This window comes from Rhinichthys klamathensis, unplaced genomic scaffold (genome assembly GCF_029890125.1).
Source record: "Rhinichthys klamathensis goyatoka isolate OS25496 unplaced genomic scaffold, OSU_Roscu_1.1 h1tg000329l_1, whole genome shotgun sequence".
In the NCBI taxonomy this organism is placed as follows: domain Eukaryota; kingdom Metazoa; phylum Chordata; class Actinopteri; order Cypriniformes; family Leuciscidae; genus Rhinichthys; species Rhinichthys klamathensis.
This window is the reverse complement of record NW_026606844.1, coordinates 668,566-690,333: the sequence shown is the minus strand read 5'-3', so window position 1 is coordinate 690,333 and position 21,768 is coordinate 668,566. Positions and strand designations below refer to the sequence as shown.

Below are 21,768 nucleotides of genomic sequence, written 5' to 3'. Positions count from 1 at the left end.
TATTTGTATTTGTTAATTATTTTATTTACTAATTTATTTATATGTATTATTTGATGTCTGCAAAAAAAAAAAAAAAAAGTCTTTTTAAGACTTTTATGTACAATATTTTTTTATTATTATTATTTATTTATTTTTGTTTCTGTAATTTTGCTGAAATATTCTTTCTGGAACTATACAAACAAACAAATAAATACAGTCTTTTCCAGTGCTTTGGGGTACTAAGAACATAATGTTTTACGAATGTACTTTTGACAAAAACGTTGTTAGTGTCATTTTGACAGACTGCTCCAAGGGATTGGCAAAATCTCCTGTTTGTATCACATCTTCTGTGTTTCTTTAAATCACAGCAGAGCTTTGTTAACAGCTCAATGTAGAGAAGTTGCAGCATGTGTGACGCAACCATTCGGTAATAAAAAGCTTCAAAGAGAGCGGTGTGTCGTTCATTGGAAAGAGAATAAGATTAAGACTCAGAAGGCTAGTCCATCAACATCCTTCAGAAGATCAGATACTCATAGTCCCGCTGGTGGATTTCTGTCCACTTGGGTTGAAAAGGGTTTTACAATGCCAGGAGCTTCACAGCAGGTGTGTCAGGTGGGCATTGTCAGCTAGTGAGCAAGGAGAACACTAACTTTTCAACACAGAAATTGGTCACCAACAAAATAAGATATTAATATAACCCACAAATAAAAAAAAAGAAAGATGAAGAATTTCTGGGGGAAAATGCCAGGGGAAAGGCCAGACTAGAAGGGTTACGATGGACGCATAATGATGAGCTTTGGCAAAGGAGGAGAAATTGAGCTGCCGAAAGAAGAAAGACTACTTTGAAGCAAACTTAGAAAGAAGCGCTTTGATATTAAGGTACATCACATAAAAAAGAGGGGTCCTGTCATGTCCTGCCTGCGCATGTGCCACATAAAATGCAATTATTCATAGAACATCAGCTCTTGAAGAGAAACTGAGGGAGTGAAAAATCTAAATAATAATATAAAAATCATAATTTCAAAGACTTCCTCATCTCCTCGCTTCAGTAAAGGAAGGTCTGTGATCCAGGCCCAGCGAGTGGCAGACGAACAGCAGGACAGCAGCCCGTCTCACCGAGAGGCCCTGGACCGGAACCGAGGTGAGTTCTGGAATGGTGGTCAAGCTCAGCATGTGGATGGAATATTCATCTGTGTGATGAGAACCTGTGGAGGTCTGTCAGTGTGATCCTGCAAGTCTCATGCAGAGGTCTAACCCTTGTTTTTACAGTCTTTTCCATGCCAGTTTTGTTTTGGCCAGAGAGGTGAACACTCCATTTCTGTCACCTGATGGAGTTTGGGTTCCTTGTCGCCGCCACTTCTGACGGCGACCTTGATAGTTGGGGACTCTTAATATTCAGCAGTATTATTAATTTGACTGCACTGACACTGACTGTTGGGATGAGAACTGAACTTAGCTGGACGATGACATCACTGTTGTCTGCAGAGCTGCTTTATAGCTGAGTTGAACTTGAAATTAACTTTACACAGTTGAGTTATTGAACATAACTGAATCAACACTGAACTGACCAGCTGAACAATGACACTTTTTTTTCTTTTTAGAGCTGCTTTACAGCAGAATTGAATTATGTTTGCATCACTGATCATTATTTACTCGTTTATCATTGTAAAACTGATTTGAAACAATCTGTATTGTGACCTTGACCCATGACCTTGGTGTTGCTAGCGCCATGCTCTACCAGTTGGGCTACAGGGACAGATTTAGATTAAAATCTGATAAACATTAATTTCAGAATCTGACGTTTTCTATTAAGGAGTAACATTTGCCCTTTGGAACAGACTTTCAGGTTTTTTTTTTTTTTTTTTACATTATTAAGAGCGATTTCTCCAAAGCATTTTAAAAAAATGTGTCCAAATAATTCAACCAATTCAAAACTAGATCCTATTCTAGACTCAGAATAAAATACTATGAAATATATCAAAGATAACATATAATACCGGGGGAAATATAATACTATGGAAAATTTGTGCTGTGATGCTTCTATGGAATTTTGGTTCATTTCTTTCCCTGATTCCCACACAAGCTCAATCTTTCACAAAATCATGACATTTTTTCTGTTCTTCAAAAATTCATAAATTCTGACAACCATATTATTGTTCAAAGGTTTGGGTAAATATAATTTTTTTATGCTTTTGAATGCAGTTACTTATGTTCACCAAGGGTGCATTTATTATACCAACAAAAAAAAAACTGTATATACTTTAAAATATTCCTAATTTAAAATAACTATTTTCCAATCGAATATATTTGAAAACATAATTTATTCCTGTAATGGCAAAGCTGAATTTTCAGTCTTCAGTGTCACATGATCCTTCAGAAATCATTCTAATACACTGATTTGGTGCTCAAAAAACATTACTTATTATTATCAACGTTGAATGATTTGATCAATTTAATGTGTCCTTGGTGAATCTTCTTTCAAAAAAAGTAAAATCTTACTGACCCCAAATTTTTGAACAGTAATGAATAGTAATGATTTGAAAATTAGTGCAGCAAAGTTTGAAATCTATAGGGTTTAAAGTTTGTCGATCGTTTGTCTCCAATCTCCTGAAATCTCCTGTCTGCATTTCGCATTGGACGGACCGTCTGGCACAGAGTAACACGTTTTTATGCAGTCTACAAATGAACACATCATAAGATCTTACCGCTGATTTGACTACAGTAAGTCTGCAAGGTTACTGAAATAAAGGTACATCTGCCAAACAGAAAAACTTATCGGCCGATGGAGATAATTAAAAAATGCCAAATATTGGCAGATATATCGGCCTTGGCGACCACTTGTACTGAATGTACAGTCAGCTGGTAAATTAATACAAAATAAACCCTAACAGGGTGATCATGACCCCAAAACAAAGCTGAATGTAACACTTATCGCATGCTATGCACCAAGTCAATAAATACTTGATGTTTTACGGTTTAATATAGTATAGTATTTTTTTTTTATAGTTTAATTATAGTTTACATTATTTTATAGTTTAATAATGTAAAGCTGTAGTCCATTATTTTTTTGCATAACATAGCAAATGTTAATATCAATTGAGAATATCCTCACCAATACAACAAAAATGCATCTCTATGTGGCCTCCTCCCATTAATTAACTGCTTTTTGCAGTTATGGTAATCCAACAACTAAACTTTGATCTTTGACCTTTCCCATGTGAGGTTCCTGTTTATAGGGATTTAATGATTTTTTCCTGCTGATTATGGAAACTCAACTTTGCCCTTAGGGGACCAGCAATGAAGAGATGTGTGGGAGGGTTTCTGACTTAAAACAATGTCAGAAAAACTAGTATTATCATTGTGTATGTGGGCGGAAGCGTAGCTATGCCTTGATGCAAATCAAGTAACCAAATCTGATGACATGAGGAGCAACATCTACAGAGGTTCAAAGAAACCAAAATAGTGATATTATAAAGAGACTCCTATCAGCAAATTAGAGGTCACGGTTATTTCACACAACAAAAAGGCTTTTTTCTTCATAAAATCTTATCAGTAGTGCATGATGGGAAATTAAGTACTCTCTTAACATCACTTACTAACAAATGAGGTCTCGCCAAGGTAACCTCTACGTCTCAAGACCACCTCCAGAAACTTAGCCTCTTCATCAACCTGGTAGTACTCTTTCTCCAAGGATATCCATGCCCAATTAAGCCGGAAATGTTGGTTCTTCAGCTTGTTGCCCCCTACAGAAAAATAGAAGAAACATAAATCAGCTAAAGATTAGTATCAAAAATGATTTGGAAAGGATCAATCTCGCAGGGTATGAATTGTTTGCTGTGCACTGATTGTATCAATCCATGTACAAACGTACAAAAGTTAGACTCAACTCTATACATCTTTGTTAGAAGCATGCAAAGGCTTTCTCTTTGAAGTAACAGCTTTAATATGGCCCACTGAGGTTTAATGGAGCTGAATTCTCGAATTCATAAAGGATACCTTATTCATCTCAACAAGAACAGTGTGATATCAGTCAAAATCTCTGATGCAGCGGTGAGGGAAAGTGCAGGTTTAATTGCTTCGTTTCTAATTAAAATAAAAAAAAGGTTTGTCTGTTTTCTATCTGTGTTAGTCTGTTTTATCGTCAGCGTTTGAAGTGCGATTCAAAGTGAGAGCTCACTCCTGGAGGCCATCCCTACCAGTTACAATCTGCACACAAAGACAGCCACTCACACAGACATCAAACACACACAAATGTAGGAATGCAAATAATGGAAAAATGTAATATGTCTAGTCCATCTATATTAATTTAAATATGCATAATTCAGATAGAATTATGTAAATACATTAAATAAATATGTGGTTTAATAAAAATTTGATTTTTGTGGTTTTTTTTACCTTGTCTGTAAGCTTTGGTTACCATTTTGTGCACAAAATGTAGGACACAAATATTTTAGAAAATAACTACATATAATATATATATATATATATACAATATTTGTCTAGTCAATCTATGTTAAATTAAATATTCATAATTCAGATAGAATTATATAAATTTGTATTAAACAATATGGTTTAATAAAATGTAAAACATTGAATTTTGTGGCTGTTTGTTCTTGTCTGTAAGTTTTCATAACCATTTTGTGCACACAATTTGGGACACAGCTATACAAAATAACAAAATTTTTACATAAATATTATTATTATGTGTTTAATTAAAATTGTAATAATTACGTTTTAAAACAGTGATTAAATATTGTTTACATTAAAAGTTAAACCTGATAAACAATAATTATCAATTAAAAATAATGAATAGATTTAATGTCAAATCAACAGATTATGGCCAAAATTACTTTTTTAAAGGGGGGAATAGATTTGATGCATTTAAAACTAGACATTTTTCATACTAAGTTAATTTTATGTTACATAATAGTCTAACAACTATAAGAGACCTCATAAGAAAAACACCGTAGAAGGACACCAAAATTACCATTGTGAAATATACCAAAAGTTATTTAATAAAAGGACAAACCCTGATAAGTACCACCTAATGTCCTGTTTCAAGAGGAAATGGAAAATTGTGAGTCCTACACACACACTGCACACAAAAAAACATTATTCATATAACAAAGAGAAAGATTGATCTGTCTGACAGACCCATCCAATCAGCATTTGGGATCGTTTGTCCAGTCCAGTCTGGCATGCAAAGAGAGAATAAGAGAAAGAGAGGAAGTGAGCAAGGAGAGAGAGAGAGAGAGAGAGAGAGAGAGAGAGAGAGAGAGAGAGAGAGAGAGAGAGAGAGAGAGAGAGAGAGAGAGAGAGAGAGAGAGAGAGAGAGAGAGAGAGAGAGAGAGAGAGAGAGACTTCAATCCATAGGTCTGTTCTGTTCTGGCTTCTTTGTACTATCAGTGGACTGTGGTTTCTTTGCTTTTGGCAACACTACACAGGCCGTACCCACCCCGCACACTCCTCCTCTCCTTCCTCCTCTGTCCAGTTGTCACGCTCTGAAAACCCGTCACGTCCAACTATCTCCGTTTTCCTTTCATGCAAAGGGGCGAGACACACAAGTCTGGATGTTTTATAGTTTACGTAAATGTGCATGTGTGTAAAGCTTGCTAGTAGCACCTGTTAAGAGCTTTTCATGTATTTTTACAATTCTCAAAAAAATCCCATCAATCCAAATATCTAGCATGGTCAATGAGGAAGATTCACAATGTTAAACCACTACAGCACAGACACACCCTATAAAAGTGTGTCACCTCTGATTATTCAAATACTAACCTTGACAAATATGGATCAACAACTAGAAGACACTTTTCCAATGATTCGGTTTCATTTGAAGGATTTGTGAGAGCTGCTTTTATGAAACGTAACAAGCGAAGAAAGCGTCTTCAAACTGCAAGATGAAGCCCTGTCAGAGTAAAGAAATTAACCAACAATGACAGAAGATTCAGATCTGAGCTGAAGTACCTGCCTCATCTTCAAACTCCGACATTTTGCTGAATAATTGGCTGTGTCAACACGCTTTTGATGAAAGAGAATTCGAGATTCGCAGAATACAAAGATTTTTGGACTTCAACAAAGCCTGCTCTCTGTGACAGCGAATAAACAGGATCCACTTTACTTTTGAGGAAAGATGTGAGGTGAAATTTCATTCTGTTTCTAGAGATCTGGCACCTAAAAACAACATACAGTAACTATGTCAAAGTAACAACTCTAAACGATTCTAATTCTCCTCAGTGCAAAAACTGAGAAATCAAAGAGACCTTCGGTTGCACAAAATGACCTCTGTATAAGAGTTTATTTTGTGTGTGGGTGAGATCAAATAGCAAATTCATGTGCTATAGGAAGTTTATTCAGTTAAACATTCAATAGTTTCTGGTAAAACAAGGAAATTCAACAAGTTCATTCACTTGACCTTATCTGCAAGAACCCTTCAAAGAGCATTTTCCAGAGGCAACCCGTACAACAGACTTCCACATGTGTTTCCCACAGAAAGACCATATCAAGCTTTGATTTTAATGCGCATATATGCACATTATTTTAAATGCAATATGATAAGTCATGTTTAACTAACATATGATAGGTCTAGCATTGTTCTAGATCCGGCCCACAGTTCAGGTGTCTGAGGTGAGGTTGTGTTTCAGCTGGATAAACCGACTTCAAAGAGTTCAAGGAAAACCTCACAGTTAATCTATAACTGTAGGTTAAGATTGCTGAGCAGGGGTTTCGTTAACAGCGATGTTTTCTCAAGGTCCCGCTTTCTAGGTCATGGTCGAGTGCATTTTCAGAGCCCCCTTTGAAAAGACAATGCTTTGAAAAACAACTTCAATAATGTAGTTTTCTCATTTCTTTGATGATATGCTGCTTGCTGCAAGCAATATGTTACGAAAACCAAACAATTCATGTAATTAATTATTTGTATTGTAAAACATAATTTTGTAAGCAAGCACATTCTACATCACCTCTTAAAAAACACATGGGCAATACGTACTGACATTGAATCTTTTTACCTGTTATTCAGCATATTTTGGGGAATACAAATAAAATAAATGATCTAATGGTTTTATTCAAGTCAAAAATCAACCTGATTATAGTGGATTCTTTCGTATTGTGATGTACATGCACGTGAAACGGATTATCGAAAAAAAAATGTAGGAGACTTGGTTGGAAGGAAGCAGATCTGAATGTGAGCCAGCAGTCAAAAAAGTTTAAAGTGGACAAAGTTATTGGAGAAGTCTGGCATATGTCACCAGAAAGAAGTCTGTTAATTCACTGGAAGATCGAGTTACAATATTTTATTTAAAAATCACTAAGTCTAAATGTAAAAAAAGAAAGAAACTTATGTATGGAAGATCAATCAGATGCATAGGGTGAATTTCCATTTCACGAACCAGCCCATCATTTAATACATTACAAAAATGATGATGTCACTGATTAATGCTCTGGGCAGAGCTAATATAGATTTAGTAGTCACTACAGTCCTAACATAGCATGTCCTGTCTCTCACCACACGATATTAAGCATGACATCGGCTTTTGATGGTACAGATCTGTTAAGAATGAGACCGGAGGCTCCGCTCAGCCTGAGCTGTGCCAACTCTGTGCCCCCTGTCTCCTCCATAAGCACTGAGTCTGCAGACTACCCTTATTTGGTCACTGAGAGAGCGACCGAGGGGCCCACGGTGCCCACCATCATTCTCCCTCCATCAGACAAACCCGCCTGTTAGGCATCACTGCTAAACACTGACATCTCAGTGCCTAAATAAAAGACCAGCTTGGAGCAAAATTGAAAGTCTGCATCTATAGTTATTGGATACAAAAATAAATTAGGACCCAATATTCCAGTTTTTTTTTTTGTTTTTTTTTACAAACATGAGGTTAATGTTTTTTTCACTACTTTTAGCTTTCTTTACTATTTTAACGTGATTACAAAAAGCTTCTCAAAGGGGTTGATACGATTTTTTAAGGTTTTTAAAGAAGATTTTATCAGATTTGTAATCTGTTATAATTATATTTAATTATATTTCAATTTCAAAAATGTAATTTATTCCTGTGATGCAAAACTGCATTTTCAGCATCATTATTCTGAATCAGTATCATACATTCTGAAGCTCACTTCCTGGGTCACAAAAGCAGGATTCCCACGCACTCTTGAGAGGAGGAGCTGCCTGGAATTCACTGAAGTCAGCGCAGCTCATTTACGTGTGTCTCAAGGAGACTGGGAGTGAGAAATAAAGTGTGTTAGCGCCTAAAGGTCAAACTGAACCTTGGGAGTTGAACCATGCTCTAGTGACTTCACTTGCAATCACTGCTGAGGTCAGTTCCCTCACACATCGGCTTAAGTCCCCTGCCAACCCAACCCCCCATACACACATACCGACAGAGGACTCTGAGAAGTGCCAGAAAATACCTTGCTTGTCTTTTCATTGCAAAATGCCTTTCACTATGCACTTTTCCAAATGGAAAAAGGACAAGCTAAGAGGATGTAGAAGCTTCTAAGAGCACCAAATCCTGTGACAGTTCAAGACGGGGACTTCACGTTGTCAATAAAATGATATGGCCTTCCACCAAACCTGTCAGTGAAAGCTTCTCACCCATAAAGCCTGTCTGCAGTTGTCTCAAACCTCTCAGCTTTCCGGAGATGTTGGTGGTGCTGCAAGGTGTTTTAACATTCTTTGAACATTTTAAAGTGCAATAGGCATTTCTTTCGTTTAGCACACCGCATTCGTATTGTGGTCTTCGCTGTGCATGCACTCTGCTATCTCACTGGGCAGGGGGATTGTATGAAGGTCACTCTATATGCCTGGAAAACACTGGCACACAAAAACTAAATCCTGTAATTTGGAGTCTAATCCTATTAGCACTAGTTCATTCACACAAGTCCATGCTAGACTCTGAACCAAAAGCACAAACCAGTGCCTCTCTCAGGTATTTATGCAAAACTAGATTTCAATTTTATTATTTAAAAAAGTTATTTTTTAAGAAGAAGAAGAAGAACAAAAAGAACAAGAACAAGAACAAGAACAAGAACAAGAACAACAAATGTCTGATGATTTCTGAAGGATCATGTGAGACTGGAGTAATGATTTGCCATCACAGGAATAAAATACATTTGAAAAGATATATGAAAATAGAAAACAGTTATTTTAAATCATAATAATATTTCACAATTTTACAGTTTTACTGTATTTTTAATTAAATAAACTATAACGGTCAGACTATAATCCCACCCACTTTGAAGCGGTACTAACTGCAGTGGAAAACCAAACCGAGCTAAAGCGAACCGAGCCGTGCCGTGCTGAGCCGAGTCGTAGGCTACCACGCAGTGGAAAAGCGAAGCGAGCCGAACCGGGCCGAACCGAATCGTACTGAGCCGTCCCAGCAGTGGAAAAGCGCCATTTGAGACCGAGCTTTATACATTAAACATTAGCTCACTTCAAAATGAAAATTCTGTCATTATTTACTCGCCCTCAAATTGTTTCAAACCTGTATTAAATTATTTCTTCTGCTGAAAACAAAGGAAGATATTTTGAAGAATGTTGTAACCAGACAGTTGATGGACCCCACTGACTTCCATAGTAGGAAAAAAAATACGATGGACGTCAATGGGGTCCATCAACTGCTTGGTTACAACATTCTTCAAAATATCTTCCTTTGTGTTTAGCAGAATAAATAATTTAATACAGGTTTGAAACAACTTGAGGGTGAGTAAATAATGACAGAATTTTCATTTTGAAGTGAACTATTCCTTTAAAACATGTAGCTGATGCACCATTTCAACTAAGCTATTTAAAGGTTCTCCTCATACAAAACTATAGTCTAAGTGGAAGAAACGTTCTCTCTCCCTTCTCTGTGATCTCCTTTAAAGGCAGAATGTCATTCCAAAGCACCAAGGTCGGGTCTTATCCTTGACCGCTGCTCATTAAAAAAAGAGGATTAGAGCGCAGACCTGGATGGACACAAGATTATTTAACAGTGCTTTCTTTCACTGCTTTTTGATTGAATGGCCTGCTCTGAAACAGTTTCTTGAGGATCAAGCAAGTGTTTGAATACAAGTAAGCGATAGTAGGTGTAATCCACAATATTGAGCCTGTTCTAATGTAAACTCTCCTCCCCCTAAAAAAAGACCAACTACAACTATGGAGCGAGTCAATGTGAGAGTCTCTGCTTTCTTCAGTTTCAGGATAGATAACATAACCTCTCCAGGACAATCCAACCCTTTTCTTTTTCTATGGCAAGGAAAGAAATAGCAATTAATAGCAAAAATACATTCCCAATCCCTGCGACTTTGAAAAGTGAACATAATTGTATTCATAACTCGCTGTAATGCCACTGTGGATCCACTGATTGGCTAATGGAAAACTGCAGCAGAAATAGAACAAGGGAATTATCAGGCAGTCAGTAAAGGCGCTTCATGATGAGAGACTTGTTAATTTATGTCCTTGTCAGCTATTATATCCATAGGAAAGTCCTCTCCACCCACTGAGTGGTTTAATTACCACCTTTGTTGTGATGTTAAGATCAGGAATTCATGGTGGCACTGGAAGCAACAACAAAGTCTTTTAGCATGGCAAAACTCTAGTGTGCACACATAAAGGTCACTGACGATTAAATATTGAAAGTAGCAATTATGCACAGCCACTGAGCACTCAAAAAGGACATCTCTACTGAGGTGGGATTAATTAAACGTTTCAGAAATACTGGGTGAGCTGATGCTGGCATGCCAAATGCACTTGTTTATCATGGACATTTTAGCAGGTTGCCATTCCCTTCTAGTATTTCTTAATAATGATAATAATAATAAAAAAACGTTTCAAATCAGCATTTTAGAATGATTTCTGCTTTGCCATCGCAGGAATAAATTACATTTTAAAATATATTCAAAAGTTAAAGTAATTTTAAACTAAAATAATTTCACAATATTACTGTTTTTACTGTATATGACCAAATAAATGCAGCCTTGGTGAGCAGACTTCTTTCAAAAACTTTTAAAAATCTTACCGACCACAACATGTTTGTATTATTGAAGAATTTTTTACCTGAAAAAACACTTGAAAATAGTAAAGAAAATCAATATCTGTATCTATCTGCCTGTAAGACAAATAAGAAATTACAGAAATCTTCTTCAGAAATTACAGTTATATGAATTTCTTTAAAATTCAGTTAACTTCTATACCTTTAAATCTGAATTGGTATTTAGCATCTTGTTTACTACCCCAATTTAAATAGCTGCAATTCCACTGACAACTTTCCCCTAAAGTAAAAGATATGTTATTACTTACAGTAAGTCATGCATGGTAGCCTGTCATTTCAAGTGGACAAATTTGGCAAAGTCTAGACTAACATGTCAACTGGGTGAAAGGAGCATTATATACCAAACTTTAAAAAGCAGTAGTGCGTTTCTCCTCACTGTTGAAAACCTCAATGACTTGAAGAGGAGGCGGCGAAAGGGCCAGAGTGAAAACACTGGAAGCAGAAAGGAAAAAACAACACAGGCATATAATGATTCAGGATGAGAGGGACGTGACAATGAGAGAGGGACTGTGGTTTTTCTTGACCCCTCAATGCCCAGTGTTTGCTGGCTCATCAGGCAGAATAATGGCAGCCTGTTTGCTGAATGGCTTCAGCGCAAGGACACGGCGAGTAAAAGCTGGGCCCCCTGACTGTGTCGAGCTTCATGCTAATAGCTCTCAGGTTGTTTGTAGCGAGCCTATTCTCCCCTCTGGGAGAGTTTCCAACTGAGCTGCCTCTTTTGGAAGGACATGTTTGAACAGTATTAGTCACTTGTAACTTTTTTTTGAGTGGCTTGCCACATCTTTTCTCAAAAATAGGGATCTCTTCTGCAAATTCAAGCAGAGAGAGAATGCCAATTTGCACTGCCTGAAACAATTGATTTTCGAACTGTCAAAAAGGTAACATGGGGAGTTAGTGGAAAAAGACTGGCTATGGGGATGTTTCTCAACTTATAGCTACTGAAAAGCAGCATATGATGTAAGTACATTTTGGGAAGATAAAAACACAGAACACTTCAAAAACACAAAGATTTTGAAGTTGTCGTTAAAGGGAGATTCTGTGTTGTGGGAGTGATTAAACGGAGAAACATTTGATTCAAGATTCTTTTGCATTACATGTAGGAGATGAAAAATGAAAAATAATGGTGCATAGCATACTGGGTTAGAGGTACTGCCTTAAATCAATTGGGTGGTGGAAGTTAGTGCTTTTCACAAGTGGGGAAACATGAGCACAAGATATTGTTTAAAAGGTTGTTTGAACAATAAAACATTATTGTTCAAAATCAGTAAGATTTCTTTTTAAAAATCTTTAATTCAGATGCATTAAATTGTTTAAAAAGTGACATGTTACAATTTCTATTAGATTTCAATTTCTAAAAAAAAAAAAAACTAAAAACATCTATTCATCAAAGAATCCGGAAAAAACGGTTTCCCCAAAAATATTAAGCAGCAAAACTTTTTTTCATCATTGATAATAATAAATGTTTCTTGAGCATCAAATCAGCATATTAGAATGATTTCTGAACGATCATGTCACTGAAGACTGGAGTAATGATGCTGAAAATTCAGCTTTGCCATTTGCCATTTTAAAATATATTAAAATAGAAAACAGTTATTTTAAATTGTAATAATATTTCACAATATTACTGTTTTACTGTACTTTTGATTTAAAAAAATGCAGCGTAAGAAACCTTCAAAAACGTACCAAGCTCTAGCCAACACATTGGACGGTATTGCCATGGACACATAGATTAATCCATATTTATAAAAAAAAAAAAAAAAAAAAATATTATAAATAATAATAAAAATTATTTGCTTTAAACAATGTATACAGACATGTTCCTCTGGTCAACACTGCTTTATGTAAAGGTCAATTGGTAATGCAATGAAATGTTTCATTAGTGTTATTGACTAGCACTAATCTGTTAATGCAGTCTGCAGTCAAAACACATATTTATGCTTTTATACACAGTTCTTTCATCGCAGTTAATTAAATGCAACAATTTCACTGCTTATCAGCAAAGACATGCATTTTGAGTACAGAGCAGCAATCAGAGGCTTTACTTTAAATGAGCCTATTTGGTGTTCAAGCAGACCACAAAAACCTCTAAACAAAGTGTTCTAATCACGGTTTGCAAATGCCCAACATGTCCTTTTCAGTCTTACTCCAAAGGCCAAGAAAAACTTTTTAATAGGTCTGACAAAGTCCGAGTTAATTCAGTATAAGCCTGGTTTATTCCCTGTCTGCCCTGCAACTCTAGCCCATTCATGTCTGATGTCTAACAACTTTCGTTTCGAGACCAAACTGAAGTCTAAAACCCTAGTGGCCGTACATACAATAAAAGAAAAAAGTATAAGATAACATCCCTGGATGTGTAAGAGTTTCATTGTGGTTCATACTAAAAAAGAAGCAAAAATAAATAAATAAATAAATAAATACAATTAATAGAAGACAGATAGAAAACTAGCAAATCAGCAATGAAAACTATCATAAAGATGAACACTGGTTTGAAGTAACAAAATATGACATAGTGAGCATCATACCTGAGTAGTCTGACAGATGTGACATACACAGAGCCGCGAAGAGTGCCTAAAAATGAACATTGCCCTTAACTTTCTCGTTGCACAAGCACGAAAGGCCACTACCATGTTCTGGAGTGGCGTGCTGATGCATTCTCGACAGCCAGTGACCTTTTCATTGAAAAGTGGTATTTAGAGTGCCATTTCTAAGAGATCTTCACTTAAGAGGCTGTGCAAAGCAGAATAGCAACACAGCTGAAAGGAAGAGCTGACAATCAAATGTACTGCGAATAAGAGAAGATACTTCAGAATCAGATACAGGTAAAAGTTGACTTACATGGATAAATCGGCCATGAAATTAAAAAAAATCACAATTATAGAGACACACAAAATAAATATCAGCCTATAATAGAGATGTCTTAGGCTATTTTTACATTTAGATTACATTTGCCATAACCAAACTCTCACTTAACACAGAAGTTAATCTTTAAAAATGCTAATATGTAATCTGTAACACAAGTAATCTAGCAAATCTTAAAATGAATATCCATTTCTCACACTGTAAATTATAATATTGTGATGCAGCATTTAAAACAACTGAAATCAGGTTTCAGTGTTTTGATTCATTTTTGACAATTTATTTTTATCAGCCATGAAAATGAATAAATTATTACAATTATATATAATGTATGTATGTATACATATGTGACCCTGGACCACAAAACCAGTCACATGGGTCAATTTATTTTAAAATTGATATTTATACATCATCTGAAAGCTGAATAAATAAGATTTCCATTGATGTGTGGATTGTTAGGATAGGACTAAGAAGGAATTTTTGGCCGAGATACAACTATTTGAAAATCTGGAATCTGAGGGTGCAAAATATTGAAACATTGAGAAAATCGCCTTTAAAGTTGTCCATTTATGTTCGCGATTGTGCTGCATTCACCCACAAAAATAAATGTTTTATATATTTACGGTAGGAAATTTACTAAATATCTTCATGGAACATGATCTTTACTTAAAGCTGCAGTCAGCAGTTTTTCCACTTTGTCACCATCTCTGTTCGAAATCTGCAATTGCAGTTATTCACGGAATTATCAACTTTACGTGGGTTGTGCCTCGGCACGGCACAGTGCGGATGAATCCAATGTTTTGAGGAGAATGTGCAACTGTCAGTCACCGCACTGGTGTGGATACTGTCATTCGGAATCACAGATTCTACTTTTTGGAAGTATGACCAACATAAGAATTTTCACCGTAAAATGTCCTCTGAACAAGTAAGTAACATCCACTTTTGTTCTGACCAACTAAGGGAAAAAAAGCATTGCAGTAAATCACGCTGATTAAATCTAACGATCGCTTATCATATCAAGTCAAACTGTGCAAATTATAGCCTACTTTGTTCTCAAACTGTTAATGTTAACAACATCAGCATTGCGTGACTACATTTAATGCCCTTCCATTATTATCCTTGTTTTCGCATGGGTCCGGTTGCAGTCTCTTTTTTTCTGTAGCCACTCCGAAGTCCGAACGAAGTCTTTTGCATTTTACAACGGGTGAATCTCCAGTTGTCACTGGTGATTGACGTTTGAACCTTTCTGGATCCGCCATCAAATGAATAAGTTTAATTATATCAAGTGCTGTGAGAAAAGGCTATAAATCTCCACCTCCAACATCCCCACACGCAATATAAGGCTTGTTCGACTTGACAGTCACTGCACAGACCGATCGGTGAATGACATCAAAATACCGCGAGAGCGATTAGTGAGCAGACGGGTCCGTATACTTTTCAATCACTCTCGCGGTACTTTAATGTCATAAACCGATCGGTCTGTGCAACGCCGGTTCAAGTCGAACAAGCATATACCGGTAGTCTACTAGCCAAGACTCCTTCTTTACGTGTACAGATGTGACGTAATGACGCAAAGGCATGCTCAAATTTCCTGCGGAAATCCACCAGTAACACTGGAATTAAAAACATTATTACAAGCTTACCGCTTTGAATCGAGCTAAGGCAACCAGATAGTTTTGAACACTGGCTGGTTATGTACTTGCTCAAAAAATGTTTTTGGATAATTTTTAACCCACAAAAGTTATGGACTGGAGCTTTAATATCCTAATGATTATTGGCATAAAAAAAAAATCTATCATTTTGACCCATACAATGTATTTTTGGCTATTGCCACAAATATACCTGTGCTACTTGTGTCTGGTTTTGTGATCCAGGGTCACATACAGTATATGGAAATGTACTCAATCAACATGAAAATGACCTGCTTTAATAACGAATAAAAAAATTGTAATATCATTGCCTCCTTAGTCACTATAACAGACAAAAACAGTGTGCTCCAAATAAATAACAAACAATTCCATGTCTTCAATGAACACAATGACTGCAAAAGCTAACTAAAGTCAGGGGTCAGTTAACCAGCAGGTCAAACAATGAGACAAGATGGGAGGTGATTGGCTCTGACCTATAAAAACATTTGCTATTGACAAGAAATGGATCCAAAGGGTTCACATACTTTTCCCTACAACTGTATTTGCAACTCAATGCTTTGGAGTAAAGAAAAGTCCAAGTCGCTGGAATCTGAATATAAATAAATCTTAGGGCTATGTAAACATACATTGCTAAACGCTGGCCATTTTCAGGCCCCTGGACAAGTTCCCAAACAGACTAAAGTCCCAACGATATGTAAAAACACATAAATCAAGTGATTTACTTTATTTAGTAGGGCAAAAAAGGCATGCTGAAGCTTGCGCATAAGTACAGTGCTATGATGAAGAGCAGTGAATAGGAAAAGCATTGCAGCTTTTACAGACTAAGGTGCTCATGCTGCTGTCCTGAGGCTTGAAGAGGCGGTCAGCATGCGTGTCATTGATTTACAGGACGAAGGTTACACTCACAGCCGGGACAGATTGACTTTCATCCCCTGGGATTGGGCTGTACTTGTTGATGGCTCTTTAACAGTCTGCAACATGCGCTAAATCCCCTTTAGTTGCTTGTAAAACTCAAGGTTAGGAGGACAGCGTTGAAAAGTGCTACATCTTGGGCAAAGGCGTAGACTGATGATTAGACAAGTGCTAAAGACATGCAGTGTTAATGACATCTATTGACTAATCATGAATAAATGAACAAATAAAATGACTGAATGAAGGAAAAAGGGGGCTTCACTTTACTAGTGCAAAGCCTGTCCTTTCATCAGCTTTATCCCTCATGGTCCATAAAGCCGTTCAGTCACAGTGCTCCTCATTTATTTTATTAGTACTGGTGTCATCCAGAAAACTAGAAAATTATGCTTTTAAACACTTTTTCAGATATTGGTTAGTTTTCAATCATCTTCCTCTGCAGTGAGCTGTTAACCTCACCAAATGGATCACGGAGTCAGAAAGATGAACTTCAGAATCAGTCTGATTCATGAACAAATCATTCAGACCTGCTGAACTGAATGACCTGATCCATTGAAAAGATCCAATTCAAAAGAATGGGTCAGACATCTCTACTAACAGTCTTCCTACCATTGTCCGGGAAGCAGACACACTCTGCCAGTTCAAAGCTAGACTAAAAACACATCTCTTTGACCTAACATTCACATAATACATTATCGACTTCTATAATTCAATGTTAGGCTGCATAGGTTAGGTCAGCCGGAACTGGGAACACTTCCCTTAAATCCTGATGTACTCGTTACATCATAAGAAGAATGGCATCTACGCTAATTTTAGTGTCTTTGTTTATCCAGAGGTTTTCCCGCAGCCTGGCGGATCCAGGCTGTTTTCAGATCTGACGAAGGACCTTCGCCTGGACCCGATGACAACGCAGTGCTGAAGTGCCAACTAGCCTCTCCCTATGGAGGATCCCTATTCCACTCTACATATAAAGCGTTGTGGAAATTAGGGTTCACGTACCTACCCCGAAGTGATAAAATAAAATAAAATTATGTATAAAAATTTATAGGCAAGACTAGTAGTTTGTTTAGGCATGGTTTGCAGGGAATTACAAACCTGCGCACATATATTCAAACGCACATAACTATAGAATCAATTCTTAATGCGCATGTGAACGCCATCAGCGTTTATCACAGGTTCGCGTTTAAAGTCTGTTTAGAGAGAACGGTGTCATCTTAGCGGCCCCTAATTTAATAACAAATGATCATTTCGACGGAAGTGAATCAATCAAAACTAACTTTGGCTGGAAAATAACATTATTCAAGAACCGCTATAAAACCAAACCAATCTCTGTTACCTTAAATTATATTAAGTTTATCTCTGTAAAGCTGCTTTGAAACAATCTACATTGTTAAAAGCGCTATATAAATGAGGATGACTTGACTTGACTTGAACACACAAAAGAGTGCTAAGTAGGGGTGTGACGGTTATTATATAACCGTGAGACCGACGGTTATAGTTGAACACCGTCATTAGATCTCTATAACCGCCAAAACCGTGCTATTAAAATATTTTTTACAAACATGTTTTATCATAGAGAATGTTTAAATACTAATATCAGCTTACGAGGGAAACGGAGGTGGAGTTAGTGGTGCGTCGGAGGCTGAGTGCTGGAGATGATTCGGGAGAGGTCTGTCCCCCTTTACCGATCAGAGCGCGCGCTGACACGGTTAAGCCTTGTTTATACTCGACGCGTCCGCACGTCAAAAAAAAATGACGCGCTGGGTGCGCAAGACCGGCAAGACTTCATTTCGCTTGGCTGTGTGCACGGCTTTTTTTGTAACAGCGCGCGCGGCGCCGCGTCCGAGGATGACCGACTTCAAGCCGAATCTGCCCGAGCATGTATGTCTCACCGCACCGGCACGCAGTTTGCGCGTCTAAATTGCAAAGTTCATTTGTTAAGGTTTTGTTTACTGTGTGTGATTCATTTAATGGAAAGCACATTCACTTCTAGTTGTCTTGCTGTTCATTTTAAGAGCGAGTTGTCCTATAACAGACGAACAGTTATTCAACCGAACGTCCTATAACCCCCCACCCCCGGACGACGACGGTTATGTTACGAACCGTCACATTTGACTCATGTCATGACCGTCATCACCAATCCTGAAACCGGCACACCCCTAGTGCCAAGGCAAATAACTTATTTTTAATTGACTTTTTTATTTGGTCTGTTTCTTGACCAAACGTCTCGGTTACGTATGTAACCCACGTTCCCTGAGTACAGGGAACGGAGACGGGTCGTCGGGGAGTTCCCTGACGAATTGGGATCACGCTAGGGAGACAAATTGCCTTCGAGTGAATTAAAACGAGCCAATGAAAATTGGCATGCAAGATTTGCATTCCGCGACCCGCCTACCAACGCGGGTATAAAAGGCGGAAGTAAACATTGCGCAATGCTTTTCGCTGAGGAGCCGAACGGTGTCCAGTCCTCCGCGAAGGTACAGCAACATGGCGAAGGGACGACACGTCTCCGTTCCCTGTACTCAGGGAACGAGGGTTACATACGTAACCGAGACGTTCCCTTTCGTCCTGGGAACTCCAACGTGTCGTCGGGGAGTTCCCTGACGAATTGGGATCCCTAACAAAACGCCATGGTGCTGGCCCCTTCCAGCGCCCAGCTAAGCTACCCTAAGCAGTTTCACAAATTACAGGAGCTAGCAAGGGAGTCACACTGCTGTTCCACAAGACCCATACAGTGGATTGGACAACACTGGGAAAGCGTGCCCAACCCGTAAAAAAGGGGAAGGGAACGCTGCGGAAGCCAGATGCCTGAAGAAGGCCTGGAATACACATATGTACTAGCCCAGGGGGATAGTGAAACATATGGCAGTCCCTGAGGTAGTCACATCCAAGGGGAGTGGGAGCGTACTCAACAGGGACGACAGAACGAATCTGTCAAGGGGACGGCTGGACTGCACGTGGCATAATGGGTCACCGCAGAGACCACTGGACATAACACCCAGTCTACACAACAACTCCCTTAGAGGTAGTAGACCTGGCGCCGGCGGTCCGCCACGCCTGGCACCGAAGGGGTGATGGAGGAACTCACGAGGCTAACCAACGTAGGGCGCCAACGGAGCGAAAGACGCACATATCCGGCTGAGGCACGGAGTGGCGTAGCAAGCCGAAACAACCTATTCCCTCGCACCACTGGCCGTAGCGAGTACTCGGGAGGAAACAGGTTCCACACGTAGGCTATAGAATCTAGCGAACGTGTTCGGTGTCGCCCAGCCCGCAGCTCTACAAATGTCTGTCAGTGAGGCGCCTTGAGCCAACGCCCAGGAGGCGGCAACACCTCTCGTAGAGTGAGCACGCAACCTGGGTGGACAAGGCTCACCCGTAGCTTCATACGCTTGGATGATAGCATCCACTAACCAGTGAGCTAACCTCTGCTCGGAGACGGCCTTCCCCTTCTGCTGGCCTCCGTAACAGACAAAGAGCTGATCTGAGGTCCTGAAGCTTTGCGTTCTGTCAGTGTAAACCCGCAGGGCGCGGACTGGACAGATAAAAGCTAGGGCTGGGTCTGCCTCCTCCTGGGGCAGCGCTTGCAGGTTCACTACCTGATCCACGAAGGGAGTGGTAGGAACCTTGGGCACATATCCGGGCCGGGGTCTCAATATCACGCGAGAAAGGCCCGGCCCGAACTCTAGGCACGATTCGTCGACCGAAAAAGCCTGCAGATCCCCAACCCTCTTAAAAGAGGCCAATGCCAACAGGAGCTAGGTCCCAAGAGGGTACAGAGTGCAAAACACGAGGTGGATTTAACCTCCTAGCACCCTTGAGGAATCTGATGATCAGGTCGTGCTTCCCTACGGACTTACCTTCTACTACATCGTGATGTGCGGCTATTGCGGCAACATACACTTTGAGGGTGGAGGGAGACAGCCTTCGCTCCAACCCATCTTGTAGGAAGGAAAGCACGACTCTGATCGGGCAAGTTCGGGGGTCCTCCTGGTGGGAGGAACACCACTCGATGAATAGGTTCCACTTCAACGCATAGAGGCGCCTCGTAGAGGGGGCTCTAGCAGAAGTGATGGTGTTTACCACTGCCTGTGGTAGATCACCTACAACCTCCGTGTCCCGTCCAGGGACCAGACATGGAGTTTCCAGAGGTCTGGACGCGGGTGCCATAGAGTGCCCCGTCTCTGAGAAAGGAGGTCCTTCCTCAGAGGAATCGGCCAAGGAGGGGCTGTCGTGAGGAGCATGAGTTCCGTGAACCAAGTCCTGGTGGGCCAATACGGCGCCACTAACAGGACCTACTCCTCGTCCTCCCTGACCTTGCACAGTGTCTGTGCAAGAAGGCTCACTGGGGGAAACGCATACTTGCGCAAGCCCCGGGGCCAGCTGTGAGCCAGGGCGTCCGTGCCGAGGGTCCCCTCGGACAGGGAGTAAAACCACTGGTAATGGGTCGTGTCCGGAGAGGCAAACAGGTCTACCTGTGCGACTCCGAAAACACTCCAGATCAGCTGAACCGCCTGGGGATGGAGCCGCCATTCTCCTAGCAGGGGAAGCAATGGTGAAAGCTTGTCTGCCACACGGTTGAGCTCCCCTGGAACATGAGTGGCGCGAAGCGACCTCAGATGCTTCTGACTCCATAGGAGGAGGTGGGAGGCTAGTCGCGACATGCGGCGGGAGCGTAGACCACCTTGTCGGTTGATGTACGCAACGGTCGCAGTGCTGTCCGTACGGACCAGTACGTGCTTGTCTTTGAGAAGCCCCTTGAGGCGGCACAAAGCCAAGCGTGCTGCTTGCAACTCTAGGCAGTTGATATGCCAATGCAGCTGGGGCCCCGTCCACAGACGCGAGACTGCATGCCCTTTGTACGTGGCCCCTCACCCCATGGCAAAGGGATCTGTGAAAACCACAGCACGCCTGGAAACCTGGACTAGGGGCACTCCGGCCCGTAGAAACGCAGGATCCGACCACGGGGAGAAGGTTTGGCGACAGTGCGGGGTTACTTTGACCCGGAACGTGCCGCTCTGCCACGCCCACCTCGGGACTCGATCGTGAAGCCAGTGCTGGAGCGGTCTCATATGTAACAGGCCGAGCGGCGTCACTGCGGCTGCGGCTGCCATATGCCCCAGGAGCCTCTGAAATTGTTTCAGTGGAACCAACTCCATACCGAGATAAGAGATCCTCTGCACGGGGCAGAGTTTGCTCTTGTCCCAGTTGACCTGAAGCCCCAACCGGCTGAGGTGCCTAAGCACCATGTCCCTATGATCGCACAACACATCTCGCGAGTGAGCCAGAACGAGCCAGTCGTCGAGATAGTTGAGAATGCGAACGCCTTGTTCTCTCATGGA

The 21,768-nt window shown here is 39.9% G+C and overlaps 1 protein-coding gene across 1 annotated transcript in view; it reads right to left on the bottom strand.

The window, feature by feature from the left end:
• Nucleotides 1-21,768, bottom strand: part of frem2b (FRAS1 related extracellular matrix 2b) — an 83,663-nt gene that overhangs the window by 37,441 nt on the left and 24,454 nt on the right. Inside the window, exon 3 of the mRNA XM_056272010.1 lies at nt 3,576-3,722. Coding sequence (XP_056127985.1) covers nt 3,576-3,722 — 147 coding nt within the window. The remainder of the gene's footprint in view (nt 1-3,575; nt 3,723-21,768) is intronic.